We start from the raw sequence: 20,150 nt of genomic DNA, 5'->3' as shown, positions 1-20,150 counted from the left end.
AGATCTTGACCCTCACTCACAAGTGTCTGACCAATGATGTGCCTGTTTATCTAACAGAGCGCCTGACTCGATACCTACCCTCACGTTCTCTCAGATCACAAGACCATGCCAAACTTGTCCAACCCAGATTCCAACTGACCAAGTAAGGGGGGGGGGGGCAGGTTTTGATGTCCTGTTAATTGGAACGCCATCCCCCTCAAACTCAAAAAAATCCAAACCATCATTCAGTTTAAAAAGATGCTGAACACCTTGCTTTTCAATGCTCCCTCAATCTAAATCATGTCTCGTCTCTTTCTGACATTCACTTCTGTTTGTCTTGTCTGTTTTCCGTGCGCACTGAGGCCTTTGAGGGTGTTAGTGTGTTTACAAAAATTAAAATAAATAAATATTAATGCCATAATCATGCATTTTGGAGGAATTTCAGGCGGGGTTTTCTTCCTTATACCTGGAGCAACACAAGAGTCCCAAGAGGAGTAAGTGATGGGGGGCATTATTAAAAGTGTGGTTGTGATGTCTTGTGCCTTCTGTTGTCTCTATCTCTTTACCCTCGTCCTCGCACAAAGATTATTCTTTGTAGCAGCACAAGCTGTGACCCCTACTAACATAACCCCAACCCAAGCAGGTATGGCTGCCATGTCAGGAAAGGCAATAAGCACTGCCAAACCAGTAAGAAGAAGTAGGCGATTTCAAGGGAAAAGAGCTACCTTGAGATGGATGTTCAAAAAGATTTTTCCATATGAAGAGAACTATAAAGACTCAGGAAATGATGGAGGATTACTGGAAAAAAGATTAGGCCATTTAATACATAACAGAGGGTCCACAAAAAGGATAAACAAGGGTGGTGACTCAAAAGGAGTTGCCATGTCCCAAAAGGGGCCAGTACAGCTAGATAGAGGACCAAGATGCATGGAAAGACCACAGATGCTGGTATATGGGCAAGTATACTCAGCTGACGGATGGAAAGGAGTGGTGGTGAGCAAGGCACATGCACTCCAAACAGTTGCAGTTCAAACAGTACAAGAGGAAAACGGCAAATGCCGGAAAGAAGGGGAAGCAAGTTGTTAACATGGGTGGAGAATGAGGCTGGGCCAATGCCCATAATACCGATCAAATGAGCAGCATCATGCTTCCAGAATGATGGACCAGTAAAGGCTGAAGAAAACAAGGAATGTAAGCAGATAGTGAAAGTTCCAGGTATGAAGGTCTGAACAGTTTTAATGGATAACTACTGGGCCCGCGGATCAAAAGCATACGTGAAACTGCACCTAATGGGGGGCTAAAGGGGCATGCTCACTGGTGCATCTGAACACACCAGCACTGGTAGGATATCAAAGTAGACTGATTCCCCAAAATGGACTCTTAACAAGCGAAAGAAGAGATCTGTAGAGCTGGCCAGAGTAAAGAGTGGAAACTATGTATCATCAACAATGGAGGACTCCCTGGAAGCAATACCACCAGAGCATAGACTGTTTAGCAGAAAAGGAATATTCTTTGCATCCATCATTCCAGCAGTGCAGGCCAGCACAAATGCAAAATGGCTCCAGATTACAATGTGGGCGTTAATGTAGACAATACATGGCGTTGCAGAATAGGTATGTGCTAGATTTATGGAAGGAGGAGTTTGCGCCAAGATCGGGTTTTCTTTCTGCACATTCATTCCAGCAATGCCACAAGACGACTGAGAAGACTGTAGGGATGAAAGTACTCGTAGACCGACTCAGAAGACAAGATAATAAAAGGTTGAGATACACTGAGAGCCCAGATGACAAGACTGTCCTCAGTTTTCGGCTGGAGTATTGTTCAAGAATCCCTACGACACCAAAGACTATTGGGGAAAATGGGTTTGGTGTAACCACAAAGGAGATTGCAGTTATGTGACATGGATTTTGGATGATCATTCAAGATTCTATGGACACCTAGAAGGAGTGACAAAGACCTGGCTCCAAAAGCTGAAGGTGAACAAGGCTGGAAGTGTTGTCAACAGGTCGACCAGAGGGGGGATTGAAGAGAGGGTCCCTGGAATGGCCCTTATGACTCCTATGCGAATGTCGGCACGCAGGATGAAGAATGAAAGGTGTAACTCGCTGTTTGGTCAGTCACCGGCTACACCAATTTATCAAAGATATGACAAAAGATATTTTCTCAGACAATCATTCAAACAATATGCAGTTGATGGTTTCGAAGAGACAGAGGTATCATGAATGAATCAGATCGACTGACAATAAAGCCAGGTATCGATGACGTCATTAGTGACATCACGACATAGCTGCGTTCGACATGAAGCAAGTATGCATCCATGCATGAAGTTACACAGACATACACCAGATTGACATGAAAAACATGCTTATACCTCCTGAAGGTAGAGGCCAAATACATTCACATAATGCTAAGAACCTTTTCTTTCTTTCGCCAAAGCCACAACGCAAGTTGCTGAAAATAAGTGAACCAAGCTTGCATATGCTTTATTGCAACTAACTAAAAGAAGCCATGAAAACAAATAGGTAACCTACAGAATGACTGAAGTAGATGAGGTAGTAAAGGCCAGGCTTCAAGTACATGGAAGGGGAAAGATCATCCCTGCAGCATGAGGCGCAGAGCTGGTGTCCACAGCCAAGGTCAAGGGCGGGTGGCAAAATTCCTGGTTCCCGAGGCAGCAAGCCGCCTGCAGGAATTCAGAATAAAATCCTCATAATTGCAGACAGAAAGGCTTTGTTTTCCAGTCCACTCACACGTGACCCAGCAGGACATGACAATGCCCATTTACAGAGAGGGGCTGTTCCCAGCAAGTCGAGGAGGAATGATACAAGTGTTGCCCACCAAAAACGGCAACCTGCAGGCACTCTCCCAGAATAGGTGATCAGACCAGTAGCAACAATAGGGAACACACAGCCATCCATGTCCCTTCTCATCACCTTGAAAGGGTACACCGAGATCTCTGACCAAAAAGGGTCCCAGGCCTGAGAGGACACTCGCTAGCCAATCCAGAAGCTCGAGTTTTAAGGTGGTGTAAAATGTCTGTATTGGATAATAAGAGGCAGCATACATTGCCCCATGGCGGCGTCTTCCGTTCTTGCATTGGGGAGTATTTGATAAGCCTAAGATTCTCTGCTAGCATGGTACATTGTTATTGTGAATCCCCAATTGTTCTGGTACATAACAGGATGTTGTGCATGGAGCTTCCCTAAACAAAAAGGCATTCTAAACGTTGCCTAAGGCCCTGAAACCATTACTGCACAACAATACTTTACTCCCTGTTCACACGGGAGTGTACAGTTGCCCATGGTTTTTTTATTTTACAATTGCTTGTGCAGCCCGGTGTGCCTGTATCACTGCCTCCTAGCTCTTGGTCTTTCCAGCCACATTGCATACAACCTTTTGATTTCTTGCTGATAATTAAACTCTTTCCGTAGCACTGTGCCTCCGATGCATTATGTTCTGAAGTGGAACCACACATTAGTCATCTACAGATATTTACTAAAGAATAACCAATAAGAGTGAAATCTGACATGGGAGAACTACTAGGAAAGCCCTGCAGATGTCATCCCTAGAATACGGTTGCTTAGGTGTATGTAAAAAATACAACCAGAAGTAATTGGCGAGCTGCACTATTTCCATGAAGCAATGCATTTGATCCTATGTGACCATGGTCGGCCAGAAAGAAAAGGCTCAGGTTTGCAAACCTGCACTAAATTATAGGCTGTGAATGGCCTCAAACAGAAGGGGAGGTCGGGCCAGTGCTGATAATAATTGCCAGATCCTTTGCTTTTTTAAAAAGGTACTGGTGTGGGCATCAAAGAGGCTTGCCCGTTAAAGAGCAGGTAGTTCTTGTGTGATATTACAACTAGCACCATTTAAGTTTTGGAAAACATTTCAGGATAGGTTGCTGGATCTTTCTTGGACAGGTAATAATTTCTTGTTGGGGTTTGAGTCTTTGCCTAGTATCATTATGATTTGATAATTATGTGTGTAAAGTAAAATGTAAATCTTTAAAAATTCTATAAGAGGGAGCTAGTGTAGATATTATTGCCAGTTATTTATAATTTAAAATCAGGAATACTTTTCTACAACAAAAGACCTTGGTCGGTCATTTTCTAGTTGTAGTGATGGGATCATAGGGTTTACTAGTCCAATATGGGTTGGTCATTTCATGGACGATTTTAGACACCTTACCTTATTTTATTAGAAGCACCAAAGGGCAGTAATTTCACACTGTTGAAGTTCAGCGAGAGCATGTGAAGTGACTAGCTTCTCTACAGTCCATGCCATCCCAATCCGGTGTCTCAGTCTGGATAGGTTTAAGTCATATATTGCCCGATGTATTCAGCCAAATTCTTGCCAGCTTAAGAAACCGCATCTAATAGCTATTTAGCTGCATTCCTGCATAATCAGACTATTGATCCCTTTCCCATTCAAGATGTTTTATAATGTCATTTTTAAGGTTCTTTGTCTGAAAAAGCACTTCAACCAACAGGTTTCAAAGTACACGGCCAACAATGTAGGAAACCATTAGAATGGAAGAATGGAAAAGAGGAGTGAGACAGCAAAAAAAATGTGTTTTCGATTTTGATCACTTGCACAGATAAATTTAGGAGTTCCAGAGTTTGGCCACCCAAACAGCACTAGATCTACCAAATTTTCTGGTATGTTTAAAACAATGAACAAGCATGCGTCTGTGAGCAGTAGAACGTTGGGGTGGAGAAGATGCATGCCACCTGAAAAGGTGCAGAGCCATAGGTCACTTTGTGTGCCACAGTGACAGCTTAAAAGATCTTGCTATTTATTCATAAACACAATACAGGATTGATGTGCACGAGTCTTGGGGCATTAATGACAACCCTGGCTGCGGTATTCAGCAACACCTGGTATTGGTGAATAGAGGATTGTAATACTCTGAATTACAATTGCAAGCTTGAGCCTACAATGGCTCCGGCAATGGTGGCTCAATGGAGTTCAGACAGAAAGGGATGAAGCAGGTGGAGAAGACTTAAGTAATCATTAGTGTTTTTAACTCCATATTTACGAGAGGGACATAGAAAGCAAGGAATCAATGACCATGCAAAGTGTTTTAACTTTTGACTGGATTTTTATTATGTGGTCAGCAATGGTAACGTAACGATATTCCATTAAACATTTACGAAGCAGTTTACGGAGTAGCAACAAGCACATTTCCAGGTTTTATTTCACTGCCCAGCCAGTTCTGTGCCATCCATTGCTATGCGTGATTAAAGATGCATTTGATCTGGCTGTTGTAGGAGCCATTATCAGAGTCAAGGTGGAAAATAATCACTGGTGTTAATTCGGGAAACTGTGTCAATATTTTTTTAGAAAGCCATGCAATGATACAGACATTAAAAAGAATGGGAGAATTGCACGAGCCATGAGGTACTCCATATTCCAGAAGCTCAACGTCAAAGACAAATTCACCATCTTTTGAACAGGCCAGGCGATTTCTCAGAAAGGAAGAGGGCTATTTAACAGAACTCTTGGAGGGCATGGCCACTTCACTGAAGCGCTGACAAAGTAAAGAGTGATAGATAGTACAAAAAAAAAAACAGACAAAGCAAGCAGCAGCTGTACTCCTAACTAGCCCTGGTCCACAATCTGAAGGAGATCAAATAGCGCCATTTCACTCACTTCAACATGTGAAGAAAGCAGAACCTGCTTGCTTTAGCAACTTCGAAAAAAACCCATTGTGGAACAAAACATGTAATGATTTTGTTAAGAGGGATAAAGATTCAGCACAGTCTGTGATAACTGGAGACAGGCAGGGTTCACTGGGGCAATTGTATGGTTTGAGAGACAAAAGGATTGCCTTGAGATCATTAGAGGAGATAGGGTAGAAATGGAATGCTTAGAATTGGGATCTGCTGTCATACGGTGACAAATCGAGTGATGTGGAGTGATAATCGAGGTTGCAGACTGAGTATTTTAAGCAGGAGTCAGTGCACACTACAGTTTATAAAACATTATCTTAATAAGGTCCGAGTTTTATTTGGCCCGGATCATCAACATTTTGTCTCAACCATGTGTTGCATGCACATAATTAAAACAAAAAGTGTTTCAATGTTTCCTTCTGTGCCCCTAGATCATAGAAAAGTAGTCAGTATATTTGTCTAGATCTGCATTTACTCTTACGAATGTCCCTATCATGGAGTCAAGTCTGATAGTTTTGTGAACGGGGTGAGATAAACACATACTTACCTAGACGTGCCAGTATTTATGAGATGCAGCCAAAGAACATGCAAGCATATTTCTTTATTATATAAACATAATTTGATATAGCTTACCTACCAAATGTACACATACGGTTCTAGAAAACCTATCTGTTGGATTTAGTTAACACACTAACAGTCAGGGACAGCGATGCAATTGGAAACAGGACAACAAATCAGCTCCATCGTTATCTCAAAAACATGTTTTAACACACAAAAACGGGTGTTGGAGCACTCGTGAGTACACCATTATTTGCTTTTCGGAACCGATCTCTGAAACACGAACACTATCCCAAGGTAGAAGCACACCCTATCCCTGTCAGGGGCAAGGGGTGCTATCCCTGGGATGATGGTGATGTGGTTATGAAGTCCTGTTTATTCACCCACAGAGCAATGTTACACAAAAACTGTATGTTGGGGACTAGTGGTTGTCTGAAATTCCCTGCCATTGGCAAGAAAAGTGCAGAATACGCAATGCTTAAGATAACTGCCACTAGGCAAGTATCAGTTGGTCAGAGAAGTATCCTTCTTATTTCAGTTAATACATTTTCCACTGAGTACCCCTTTCCACATCCCTCAATCTGCCTCTTCCATCAAGCCCAGCTGCTTTTGGTCTCACTTTGCAAACCTAATAAAAAGTTCAAAATGAGAACACCACTTTCTACAAACTAACAGAACTCGGATGGGGACATGCCGATTTTGCAAGCCTGTGACCTGCATTGGGTGCTCTCAAAAGGTTTTCTTCTACATCGAAAAGTGATCCATTCACATCATTGCAACATACTATACTTTCAATAAACCATTCTCAGTTCTTCTTTACAATATTGTTTGCGTGGCGCAAACACTTCTGCAGTTATCCATGCAATCCCAAAAAATGTATTTGGCTTTTCTTTGCAAGCAAGGAACTGTTCGGTGTCCTGACCCACGTTTGAGCTATCATGCTGCAACATTTGGTGCTGTGGGCTTAGAAAATCCAAGATGGCCAAAAAGCCCACATGTGCGCCAAAATCCAGGAGAACCACGCAGTTTGTGCGTACACCAAAATGGCTGCCTAACTTGCCACCCACCAGTGCGAGCATGATGGGCCAGGGTGCCATGAGTGGAAAGGATGCCAAAGGTAAAACAGCAGCGCCTGTTAGCTCAAAAACGCTTTAAAATTACCTTTGGTTTCTCTGAATGCCAGCTCAAAATGCCTATTTTCAAACATTGCAACACATCCAAAAATCTCACTGAACACCAGCGGACATCTGACAGAATGAAGTATGTGTGCATACAAAATCTGGGAAGATGAAGAGCCCAAAACAATGTTCATAACAAAACTGGCTGAGCTATGCATGTCATGTAACTGAAATTGGATTAAAACCACCAAAATCGAAATGTTTAAATTAACTGAGTGACCTACTTTTGAGTGTCACATAGTTTGTAACTGTTAAAATGTCATAGTTTTGAACTTAGAATCAGCATTCTAGCTGCATATGTAAAAATTGTATTGACTTAAACTGGGGGACAAAAAGTGACATTTTAGCTGAAACCTGGCTTAAGGAAACTGGAATTCTGCCAGACAGCTACCCCCGACAGGAGTGGGGGCTTGCCCAACAAATGCATTCCCAGGCCTGGCTGCATTCTGTTGCCCCTGCCAAAAGGAGGTCACACACTCTCTGATTGAATTACCAGGGGACTGCAAGTAACTAAACAAAGGGCCCAGGCAGATGGTTTATTGGGGGGGGGGTCGTAAATGGCTTCCTTTTGAACAAAGCCCTTCCTTGACTCAGGCAGATGGTTTATAGGGGAGGTCGTAAAGTGGCTTCCTCTTGGCAGAAACGGGGAGGGGCAGCCCCCTCTGAGAACAGGCTGAGCTTAAAGAAAGTGGGCAAACTGGTTTCTCCACCATGTGACCTGGGAAGACACACCCCTGTTGGCCAGAATATGATTTTAAGAAAGATGTATAACTCATGGTGCGGACTTGTCAAAATTATCTAAATGATACCATAATTCTTGTGATTTTACTGCCCACATTTTAAGAGGTTTTAGGACCGGTGGTATGATCTGGGGGTTTACGAGCAGAAAAGAGGTTGTTACTCTAAATGTATGCAGGTTAAAAATCCGACACTTCCTTATCTAAATGCCCACATGCCTTGCACACAATTGTATAAATTTGGAGAAAAATCCGATATGGGGAAAGCTACTTAAAAGTGCAAAATGTTGCCATTTCTGAATGCAAGCCCCCAGGAAGAGCAGAGTTTGAACAAAGTATACCTCATGTGATATGTGATGGGTGCATGTAATTTAAAACAACTGCGTATCTGTGCAATATGTATTTGGGTCAAATATAGATTTGAGTGGAAACTGACCAGGGGAGGATCCTCTGACCCATAAAACCTACAGCATCACTCTGACTCACATTTCCTTCCCCCAATCATGGGAGAGGGGAGAATTGGGCCAATGACAAGTAAAGAGGGGCAGGCTTAGCTAGGCCCAGGCACACCCATTTTCAAAACACATAAAAAGAGACTGCTGGGACAGGTAGGGGGTCAAATCCAGTTGCTGCGGAGCGTTTTGCCGGACCACACAACATCCAGAAGATACCAGTTCCAGACTGACTCCAGCTACATACTCCAGAACCTAGAACTTATACTTTAGAACCTAAATCAGAGGCCTAAAACCACAAGCCGAGTTCTCTGCAGCAGGCCTCAAATCATTGCAAGCTACTCACAGCCGGGCGAGCTGCTTGAATTCCTTGCCAAGAACTTTTGCCAGGACCAGTGCAGAGATCCAGGAGCCGTGCAGAGACCGCTGCATCTGGACAGACCAGACCAGACCGTGCAGAACCGCAGACCCAGAGACAGATCGCTGTGAAGTGCTGCTAGCCTGATTGATCAGGTCCGTGATGAGGTCCAGTCCTTCCAAAATATATTGGGAGTACTTAGGTCAGATTGTGACAGAAATAAGCTCTTGGTTTAAAAAAATCTAGTCCAAACTATTTTAATCTAACCAGAACTGCCTCCTAGAAGTTGTCACTTGTCATTTTGTAAAACTGCACCACTGTCACTTGTCAATTCTGAAGCTGCAAGCTGTCACCTGTCATTTTGAGTTGACTTTAAATCCGAAAAACGACCTTTACAAAATCGTTCACATCTCTGGAACCGTTTGGGCTACGAACTTGGATTAACTTTCCTCTGCAAGCTTAGAATCTAGGCTTTCCAACAAGCCTAGAACTTCCTACTCCTTATACTTTTTCCGCAATCACGATTCACGCACTCGCGAATTTTACCGCGATTTGCGATTTGGTTAAAAATCCAGCAACGTGAAACCATCAGCAGTCATTTCTTTCCTTGCTAAAAATGTGTTGGCCTCTCTGAATCATTGCTAAAGTGAGCCTGAACTCATCCCAAGTATCTCTCACTCACCCTGAACCTCCTAAAGGGAATTAAAAGCATTTTCAGCATATTTCTCACTTCATTGCCACCACATTCAAAGCACTTGGGCCTGTGTTTTAAAACTCATACCGGTTTTCTCTAAGCTTGCTGGGGGGGGGGGGGACTGAATTTCGTATTGTATTTGATTGCATTCCTGAGAACTGTGTGCTCCTCTTTCCATCTACTTACATGTCTTACATTGCATAGGGGAGGGGGGTGAGTTGCCAGAGAAAAAGTGATTTTATTATCTTTTGCTAAAATCATCTCAAGTATTTCTGTACTGCATTTTATTCCTCATTGCTTTTCCATTGAAATCATAAAAGTATTTTTGCTACTTGATCCATCCTATACTAACTCCTCATTGATTATAAAGAAGTGTGCTAGTGTCAGATTACCCATTGTTGATTAACATTATATTTATAAGGGCGATATCGATTATTAATTTATTATAAAAGCGTGGTATCTATATTTTGTTTTATTTCTCAAATAAACCTTTTAAACTTGCAAAACAGAACTACGTCTTGGCTCAGTGGGGTCAGGGGGATTCTAAGAGAGGGGTGTTATATAGGGGTAGTCATCCAGAACTCATGAACTGGACATAAAGATATATCAATAAGGGTTTCCATTCAGTATCCTAGACTAGACATTGACTTAGCTGTAGTGTTGAATTGAATCTTCTTACAGAACAAAATATCAACACATTTCTGCTTTTCACAGAATTGCCTCTTTGGTCACCATTAGTGCTGCACTGAGTGAGAAGTCCCTGATACAAAGTGATATCAAAAAGCATCCACTAACAATAAATGCGAACACTTGCCAAACTGGTAAAATAGGATTTGAAATGAGCAACAGGCTTGCTGGGAGACAACTGTCATGATAAACGTTATATCTTTGTGTTCAAAAGAAGAGATAAAATCCAGGGATAAAACATGTTCTGTCAAAAGGCACATTAACACATAACCAAAATGAAAAATTGCAAACAAAAAAGATGAGCAGTAAGCACTGTATTTTCTGTCAGATAGCTGATTTATTTACTAAAAAATTGATGGAAGTGATGGTGCTCGCAATAAGAGTTTGTTTAATTCTTGGCTGTCAATATACTTGTACAAAAAATAGGTTTTTGTAAAAGGCACGGTCAAAAACCAGAAACGATCGCCTCCTTTTGTCTTCTGCATGATCATTAAGGTTTCTTCTGTCCTTCCCCACGTCCTCTTGCAGGACGAGCATACTTGCCGCCTTTGATGCCACCTCTTCCACCACCTTGCTTTCTTTTCTTCTGTCCAAGTGACTCTTCCTCCTTCATTGATGCAATCCACAAAGTGTCAAAGCAGCCTGGTGGTTGATACCCAGGCTCCTGTGTGTCCAGACCATCTTTGCTCAACAAGACACACATAGATGGGAGGTTTCTCTTTACAGTCAAGCCCTCTAAGCCAACCTCTGGCACAATTGGATCCCATATCTCTTCAATCTGGCAAAAGAATAGTTTGGTGATCTGATGGAGACCTTTTACTCTGCGCTTCATAATTTCCACGCAAGTGATTGCTTTGCTGACCGCCTGGCCTGTTCCACTGAAGAGGATTTGCCTCACTGCGTCAGATTCCATTTTAGCGATGGCATAACCCATCAGGTTTCGAATCTTACTACCGTCTTTCACTTTCATGTGAGTGATATCAGGGGGTAGACCAGGGAAAGGGAGGGGCATGGGCTTCTCCACGGTCTTCGACTTTGTATAATTCTCCATTTTTACAATACCTGGAGAAAAAAAAACAAGCAGTGATGCATAAATCGAGAAACCTATGTGTGAAGTAGAGATAGAAAAAGCTCAGAGAGAAAAGTAGAGAACTTGTACACAGACGGAAAATCTATCAACCACCAGTGTAACACATTGCTAGACATCTCCCATCATAGTGTGCTCGAAAGTACAGGATCGTACACGCTGCCTGTCCTCTCAATGGTAATGGCTGCTCAATAAAAATACCTGTAACAGAGGTAAAAACGCCAAGTTGCAAGCTACCAGCTAGCCCAAAAAAGTCACCTAATACCAGGGCTCAATTCGAGCAAACACGTGGGTGGACAGCGTCTGCCTAATGTTTTCAGTGGCTGGACGCAGTCTGTGTATTTTCAATTAAAACATGTTTTTAATGTGCCCTCCCCACTTGATAAAGAGAATTGTGTCTGGGATTCAAAGACACGTTGCGCAGTTCAAAGACAAGAGACCACAGCCAGATGTGGCTGTACAAGGTATGTTTTCTTTCACATTTTAAGAAAAAAAACTGTGCACCTTTTCTATTTAGGAAGCAATGTTCTCAGAAAACATGTTATCTTTGTAAATGCTTATTTGTCCTGGGCACTTTCTTGAGTTATGAAAAACACCCTAAAATGAAATCTGCAAAGGTGTTTCACTTTACATTCACTGCCTGTGACGTCGCCACCCTCTGTCTGTACACGTCAGAGTCCCCCTACGTTTTTTTTTTTTTTAAGAACTCTAGTTCTGCCCAACACCACAATTCTAAACGTACACAAAGCACACCATTTCTTATTCACAATGAGTCATTTCTCACTAGTGCAAATTCTGCCCCCTTCCTGGAAGAGATGTAGTTGTACCGAAATAGGGGAGCTGATCTAGGATGTCTAAAGTATATATGGCAGAGTATGCAAGGTCTCCCCAAATATAATGCTGCAAAATCGTAGGGAACAATTAACACTTATTGTTCCCTTTCCTTGGTTATGACCAAAAATACTTTGAGCACTCGATTAGCAAAACGGCCACCAAGCAGTGTCAGAACATGATAGGAATGCCAGTGACGACGAATGGAGCAGAGCAAAATGGAGGAGGCACCCCGATAACCCGGGCGGTGTCCTCCTCCTGTCCTCCCCCGCCTGGGAAGAAGGGGAGGCGCCAGCCAAAAGCACGGTGGAATAAAGGGAAAGCCAGCGAAAAAGGAAAAGCGCTGCGAGACAGGGAAAGCCCGCGAACGGCAAACAAAAGAAAGGGGAGGGGCTACCCCCTTTATAGCGGGCTGGCTCCTTACTGCAGACAGCATCCAGCCGCAGCAGAAGGACGCCCGCCCGCTTACACAGAGAAGAAGATTTCGTTTTCGCTCCTGGTTCCAGTGACTCGGTCGGGGTACTGTTTTCCGTTCCAGGAGGAGCGGAAGGATTGCCGGTTCCAGTGAAGGAGGGGGTCCCGTTGCAGCAACAAGGGCATGGAACCTGAATATGGTAATATGGAAGGGCGAGCCGTGCACAGTCGGGAACAGAGCGTTAGCTTGAGAGATGTCGTAAAGGGGTTTATACGTTTTATGGCTGCCCTTAACGTGCTAGCGGTGGGAGGAGGCGGCGGCGGCTGCTTGGTGTGGTGGAATATCGGCGGGGCTGGCCGAATGTTTACGCTGGCTGAAAAGGCGAAGGGGCCTAGTGTTTATTTAGCAGCGCGAAGATTGCCAGGGGCTTCCAAATTGTTGGATACTGGGTTTACACGGTAACATTGTTAATTAAAACCGCGCTAAAATCGCCAGGGTTGTGAACATTGTTTGAATATTGGGTCTTTTGATTACTGGCCAAGGCATGGGTGGCAGTGGGGGATAAGGGGAAGGTGAGAGGGGTTAGTAGCAGGCCCAGGGTGGTTTCTGCTACACCGGTGCTCGTGTCCGGTGTGATGAGCTTGAGGTTTTCCCCGAGCATGCAGAGGGGCTGGGGCCAGGTTTTCAGAGGGCAATGCAGGCTTGCAGTGAATTCGGCCCCCGAGTGGTGTGATGAAAAACTTTCTTAGAACAGCTAGGCTCCCGAGGGGATGTTAGGCAAAACATTCTTGGTAGACCGGTGTCTAAAGTGGTTGTAAGCATGGCGCGGGACAAAAGAGGTTGCAAAACGAGGGCGACAAACCGTCGGAGGCTGGGTTTGTTCTCAGCCTGGCGAAGCGCTGGTTTACAAAACGGGAATGTACGCTGTTATTTTGATGTGATGGAGCATTGTTATTTTAAGAATGTCTTCATTTATTGCAAGCGTGGTAGGACGCCGCGCAGCACGTGGTTTACTGGGTGCAATGTAATATAAGACGCGGCTTGGGTTTCAACTACATGCCGTTAATGGCAATTTTAATAATCTCATACCGAGGCAGTCAGACGTCGAGTTTGCTGGTTTGGACGCAGCTTATGTTGGGCCGAGATATTAGTTGACAATTTCAATGTTCTCTGGTCGGCTGCTAGCATGATGTTAAGAGCTAGGTTGCGAACTCAGCGTTTTCATTTCTACTGCTATCTGATTGCGGGGCGGCTAAGGCCAGTCGACATGCTATTGCTTAATGGGAGACTATGTGTAAAAGGGCACATTGTGGGGCGCTATGCAGCAGGGCCTGTTTTGTCGGAAGTGGTTTTAAGTACCACAAGTACACGGAGGGAAGGGCGCAGGGGCGCTGTTCGACATAGAAGGCTGTGGACAAACAAGGCCAGTACACTTATGGGCGTGCGATTGGTCCCAGCAGTAACAGGGCTGGGTAGAAAATATGGGTGAGCAATCTTGAATTGTACAGTTGGCTGCCCCGTTGTTTACATTATATGCATGAGAGATGTATTTTTAATAGGGGTAGGAGTCGGTAGTGGCATTAGAAGGTAGGACCGGCCGGGATTGGGCTTAACTTGCATATTGGCTAGGGTGGTCCTTTATACAAACAGTGGCGCACATCCCCAACCATAAGAGGCCATGGTAACAAATGGGCAGTGTAAGCCTCGAGTCATGTGGCTTTAATATCACCCACGTTGCTGGAAAGGTAGCTGCAGACAAATCCCAGGGGGGGTTTATTCAGAGCAATTTGGGGTACATGAAGCAGTTGGTACGGGTCTTTGTACGCGGGATGGCGAGGTATTGCGCTGGGTGCGATGCATCGGATGAAAGCCAAATGGCCGTGAACATTCAGGACACGGTTGGTTTGTCACTGAACCTTTTTTAGTCCGCTTATAAACAGGAATTTATAATGTTAAGGTATAAGGGTTACAGATTTGGGCGGAGATAAGGACCTCCGCGAGTGCGAGGGACACCTTTACAACTTGTTGAAAGCGTCTTTTGCAGAGTGGTGCAGAGGTACGGTCACAAATGAAAGGGTACTCGCGGGTACACAGGCCAAGGTGTGTTGCTTTACATGAATTTTCCGGTGATTGCAAGGAAGGGATTTATAATGCGCATACACACAAGTCGTTACCGAGTGGTGTAATTATAAGGGCATAGCTCAGAGCTTGCTGAAGAAGGGATTTATGCTTGCAGCAACAGCATGGTATTCAATATGTGAAGATGCAAAGGAGACGGCATGGACGCCCCCAAAAAAAAAATTCAAAAAAATAAAAGGTGGGTAGGAGTGATGTTTTAGGCTGAGGGTGGCATCTGGGGTGCGGCTTGCGCATAGGTAGTGGCTAATGCGTGGGGTAGGGCGTGCGATCGACATAGATGCTGAAGGCCTATTTCTCTCCCATGCTATATAAGTTTTACAGGGACCGGGTACTGGCTGGGGACATGTTTTCTGAGCTAGTATGTTACGAGGTATTTACGAAATGCTTGTAAGAAAGAGGGCAATGGGGCCGTGGTATACGGTACAGTGCGCGCTTCGGTTAGCACTCTTTCAGGTAGCATTCCGAGTTGTGCAACAGTTTTCGGCTGGAGTATGGCACGAATTGCAGGGTAAAGGAGGACCATGGGGCTTCGATCGGCGGGACACAGCGCAGTTTTACACCCACGTAGATATGTTTACTTGACTCGTTTGGTAGCTGCAACATACATACAAATGCAGCAACTGCGTTTTTCTGAGGTGAGGGCCTCCTTGTTGACGGCGATAACGCAGGCGCAACGTGAGGGTATTGGAAGCAAGACCACGCAAGGCAACAGGGGCGCGAATCCGGTTGAAAGAACATAATCGCGTTTTAAAGGAAATACAAACAAACTAAAGTTGGGTTGCTCACATGAATATGTTTACAGGGGGCAGTGTGCTCCTGTTATTTAGCGAGGCCAGTGTGCATGCAAGTGGTTGTGCAAAGGGGATGGTCGGTTGGCTTTTGGGGCAAGGACGAGTCAAGGTAGTGTTAGCGCACTAGGTCAACTAAAGAGTGGAAACATGGCACCAATTAACGAGTCGCACTGGGTACAATTGAGTGTGTTCAGGCTGGCTGTGGGGATTCTGGGACAGGGCTGATGCAACGAAAATATGCACACTATGGAGCACCAAATGTGAGAAGAGGATGCCAGACACTACACTTGATGTAGCAGCCTCAGTAGTGGGTCAAGGTAATAGTGCAAAGAAAGCAGCTCCCAGAGTGAGGGACGTGTTAAGCCCACCCCAATGGCCGGCACGCTACGCAGGGCATTTAAACGAGGTCGGGGGCAACAGCATACAGGCACGGTGGTATCGTGACATGCATGCAATGGGGAAGTGTTATAGGGGGAGGCCCAAGGAAAGCAGCCCGGTGTTCTTGGGGGGAAAGGTTTGCAAGGCAATGTACAAGCAATGTCAGCATCAGGTTTGGATATTAAGGGACGTTTGTGGGTTGTTGCCCGGGTGTGGGACCAAGGGTACATACATGTCTCATGGCGGATACATAGTCCCTAGAACATAAAGGAGTGGCCGTTGGAATACATGGTATGGCAGCCGGGCCGCTTGTGTTAAGGGGCGGGGGTGTGAATTAAATACCCATTTGAGATACGGGTGGATGTGTTATTGTAGCAGGATAGTTTGTTGGAAAATTCGCAAAAAGGACCACGGAAGGTACCAGACTTTGGGGGTTTATCGTTTGAGGGTGAAACTGCTTTTAGATTCCCCGGAGGAATGGGGTTTACGTCTAGGTGGGGACAGGCTTAGCCGGTCATCTCACACACTGTGGGTATTAACGAGGAATCAAGGAGAGGTTGAGGATATTATTATTGTAGATAAGCCTCATGGAGTATGGATTAGGTGAGGGGTACATCGGTATAGTAGGCATATTCTCACTACAGGTACAGATTTATACGACATGGGTAGCATGCAGAGATGATGGAAAAGATGACCCTCTCAGTGGCCAGAGTGAGTCAGTATGGAAGCAAATCCAATTGCTATAGAAGGGCGCAGGGACCGCTTTAGACTGAACATCATAACGCTAAAAGCAAGGTTCCTTGGCATGGTGCCTGACGTAAGGGACAGCAAGAGTGGGGAAGGTATGACTGGGGGTCATCTGGCAGGCATTATAGGCTACAAGGAGGAATAGGAGCAGGACGCCGGGGTACAGGGTTGCCTTTGGAAGCGGGATTTCAAGAACAGATAAGCAGAACCCCCTACTCCATCCTCGGGGGGTCATTGAGCAGGTAACGAGGAGAGGATGCAGTGGATAGGTAACAGAGGTTTAGTAGGATGCTATTTAAAGTGAAAGATGGAGGGCAGTTGGTGGCCTGAAGGGGAAAGAGGCCTAGCCTGGGGTGGCCGGGTCTGCTGACTTTGGGAGTTCGGCTGGTGAGCCTGGTCTTACTGGAAGAGCAGAAGAAGGAAACGAGGCCGAGGTAAACGGAGAACGGCCTGGTTCCTGCCAGTCAGGATCAGATTGGTGAATTATGACAAGGGCAGGCAATCAGCAAGAGAGTAGAGTGATGTAAAAGGCGAGTTGGTTTTGAGATGGTAACAAGAATATGAAGCGCAACTTCACCCGGCAGAACGGCCAACATGGTAACTACTGCAGGGGCCGGCAGAGCGAGGAGAAGTGGATTGGGGGCCGCAACCATAGGCCTAAGGGCTGTGGAAATTAGGCAGAGTGTGAGATAAAGGTCCGGGGGTTCTAAGAGGTACGTCAGACCGGAAAACTATAAATTAACTTGCCGCCTTGTCATCCCATTAGCACCAGCCTGGAAGCCTGGAGGAGAAGGAGATCGGTATGGGTGTTAGGACACTCTCTTTTGTGTCTAGGGCTGGAGCAAGCGGGACAGCAGAACAGGAGGAACCGGCGGCCGGCGAATTTAGGATTGCGTGGCACGGGGTGCCGGGAATGGAAAGGCCACAACTGCGGGGGCAGGTGCGCAAGTTGCTGGAGAAGCAGCAAAAAAACTGACATTTTGGTCATATACTTGGGTGGTAACGACCTGACAAACCCGGGAAGGGGGGCGCTAATGCGGGAAATGATGTCTCATTCTCATTACAGGAACTGGCAGGTCAACTGGGTGAAACAGAAATTGTACGGTCCGAGATAACCCTGAGACCGGAATGGAGAGGCGCGGATAATCACGCGGCAGTGGAGAAGTCTAAGCAGAAGCTAAATTGTGCAATGGCGAAGTTCTGCAGGGGCAGAGGCTTTGGGCAGATCAGGCACGGCATGATTGACTTGAAATCTCCAGAATATTTTTCTCAAGGACGGAGTGCACTGAGCACCATGGGGAATGGATCTGTTTATTGGAAGCTATGCACAAAAATCCTGGAAATGTAAGGAGAGGAGCAGAGGGGGAGCCACGGTGGGCGGTAACCCACCTGTGGCGTGGCGGTGTTTGGCCGAACAAAAACAAGAAACAAGACTCCAGATGAGCCAGGAGAAAGCCGGAAGGGTCTTCGCTCCTCTCAGACCAGCGCCCCTTGGGAGCCTAAGCGGCAGGGGCGTCTGGGGGGGGGGGACAACAAGGGCTCAGCTTCCCCCAAGGACACGGTACTCTCCCCGCCCAGGAGCGCATGTAGAGGCAGGAGAGGCTCGGACGCAAAGGTTGGGAGAGTTGGGCCTATTCTGGACTCTTGGGGAAGGAAAGGGGGAAGCAGGTTATTTGAACACGGAGCAGTCGCCGCATCTTCTGAGAGTTTTCCACTAATGTGTGCAGTATGGTTTTATGATATTGTGAAAATAAATCTGCTGCCTTTTTATGCCAAAACACAAAGCAAGACTCATTCTGCACTTTTCTGGGGGGGAGAAAGGGAATGAGCGATGTGTTGGGCCCAGAATGGACAGATGTCAGGGTTAGGTCTACTTGGTAACCTCATAGTCACACGGGTAATTGAAGCCCGAAACAAGAGCATTTCCATGTCTGCCGTTTTGCATAATTTGAACATCACTCTATGCTTTGAAGTGCGTTGCATTCACGTTTCTAGATATATTAAACACACCAACGTGGACTTTGTAAGAACAGTGAAATGACATTATTGGTGGCAGGGGAGAAGGTGGGAGATAAGCGTTCCAAAGAGATCGCCCTGAAAATGAGTGGGGAACTGAAGGCTCCGCCGGGAGCAAACAGTTTGAGGGGGTGTAACTAGTTCCAATCCACCTGATGTGGGCGTGTAGACCATCTGGGGTGCTTAAGCACCACACGATTCGCACGGCTAAAAGGGAGGCTGGTGCGATCGCAGTCTTCACAATAAACACAGGAAAAGCAGGGGTAAAAGGTCCAGGGCTGCGCAGTATTAGCTGAACCGAGAAAATCCCTTTTGACCAATTCGTGTCACTGTCTTTTCAAAAGCCTGCCCGTCTACTGAAGGGTATATTTTAGGAAAAACATGTGAAGTGGGAGTGCTGTTTTCAGCAGGCAGGCTGTTGCTCTAAGAGAAGGGACTCGATGCACTGCTGGATTAAGCCTTCACTTAGCGGTATCAAGGCAGACCTGAGAACCTACCCACTCACCAGCCTAAACTCCATGTTCGTCGGAGTCTAGTTCCCCATCTGAGAAACGGACCTTAGCAACGCGCCGCCGACGCTTCTCCACGTGACTTTGGGCACGTTGTGTCCGCTACCACGCACGCAGCGTTCTACTTCATCTTGAGCGGGAAACTGGACAGCGCAGCTGCCAGCCCGCAGGCGCGTTCGGAACGTGCGTGCTTTACATTTATCAACATCGTTTTCAGCTGTTCAACATGGCAACTATGGCGGGCTAAAAAAGCAACAATGAATGATGGTGGCGTTTAACTGATAAAAGGGGGGAGGGGGGGGGGGGGGTTAAAAAAGGCCAATTTAGAGAACTAATTTAAAGGATTTTAATGTTGATTGAAGACTCTTCATTGAAGAGTGTGTGTTTGGGTTCACAAAGAGCATAGCTCTCAACTCACACGCTTTTGGCGGGTGTCACCCGCCTTGTAAAAGGCTGACTCACCCGCCAAGCCTCCAGCACGCCCATTCATTTCAATGGGCGTCTCACCCGCCAAAAACAAAGTCGGGTGATTTCACCCGCCTTTGTAACACAAATGGTTGAGAGCTATGAAAGAGTGGGTAGGATGGGGTGATTTTAGAGGGGGCCAGTTGGGGCGATGAGTGTGATTTGGTATGGGTCTATGGAGGCATCTTGGGGACTGGATCGGAGGTGGTCTTTTGCTGCGATCTGGAATGGAGGAATGGGGGCATCTTAGTGGTGTCTGAATGGAGTATTTGGGCATCTTGGTGAGGTCTGTATTGGAGGGATGAGGCATCTTGGTGTGGATGGAGGGATCCGATAGGGTCACATTGGTGTGGGTCTGTATTGAGGGATAGTGGCACATTGGTGTGGTTTGGGCGGGATGTGGCACATTGGTCTGGGGAGGGATGGGGCACATTGGTCTAGAGGGAGGGATTGG

The 20,150-nt window shown here is 45.7% G+C and overlaps 1 protein-coding gene across 2 annotated transcripts; it reads right to left on the bottom strand.

Moving 5' to 3' along the window:
- Positions 1-10,635: 10,635 nt before the first annotated feature.
- RPP25L (ribonuclease P/MRP subunit p25 like) lies at positions 10,636-19,330 on the bottom strand. 2 transcript variants are annotated; one of them, XM_069626831.1, is made up of 2 exons: positions 19,228-19,330; positions 10,636-11,380 (listed from the first exon to the last, which is right to left on the bottom strand). In XM_069626831.1, the coding sequence occupies exon 2, from the start codon at positions 11,367-11,369 to the stop codon at positions 10,809-10,811; it is 561 nt and encodes a 186-aa protein (XP_069482932.1). In that variant the 5' UTR covers positions 11,370-11,380; positions 19,228-19,330; the 3' UTR covers positions 10,636-10,808. The 2 variants fall into 2 exon arrangements, with proteins under 2 accessions (XP_069482932.1, XP_069482933.1); XM_069626832.1 differs by having other exon boundaries at positions 19,220-19,304.
- Positions 19,331-20,150: the final 820 nt, after the last annotated feature.

Source organism: Ambystoma mexicanum, chromosome 6p, assembly GCF_040938575.1.
Source record: "Ambystoma mexicanum isolate Mex_15411 chromosome 6p, UKY_AmexF1_1, whole genome shotgun sequence".
Taxonomy (NCBI): domain Eukaryota; kingdom Metazoa; phylum Chordata; class Amphibia; order Caudata; family Ambystomatidae; genus Ambystoma; species Ambystoma mexicanum.
Note: the sequence above shows the minus strand (reverse complement) of the source record. Positions and strands in the feature narration are given on the sequence as shown.

Bases quoted from the DNA above. Each gene is read 5' to 3' on its own strand.
- RPP25L (XM_069626831.1), bottom strand. From the start codon at position 11,369: ATGGAGAATTATACAAAGTCGAAGACCGTGGAGAAGCCCATGCCCCTC.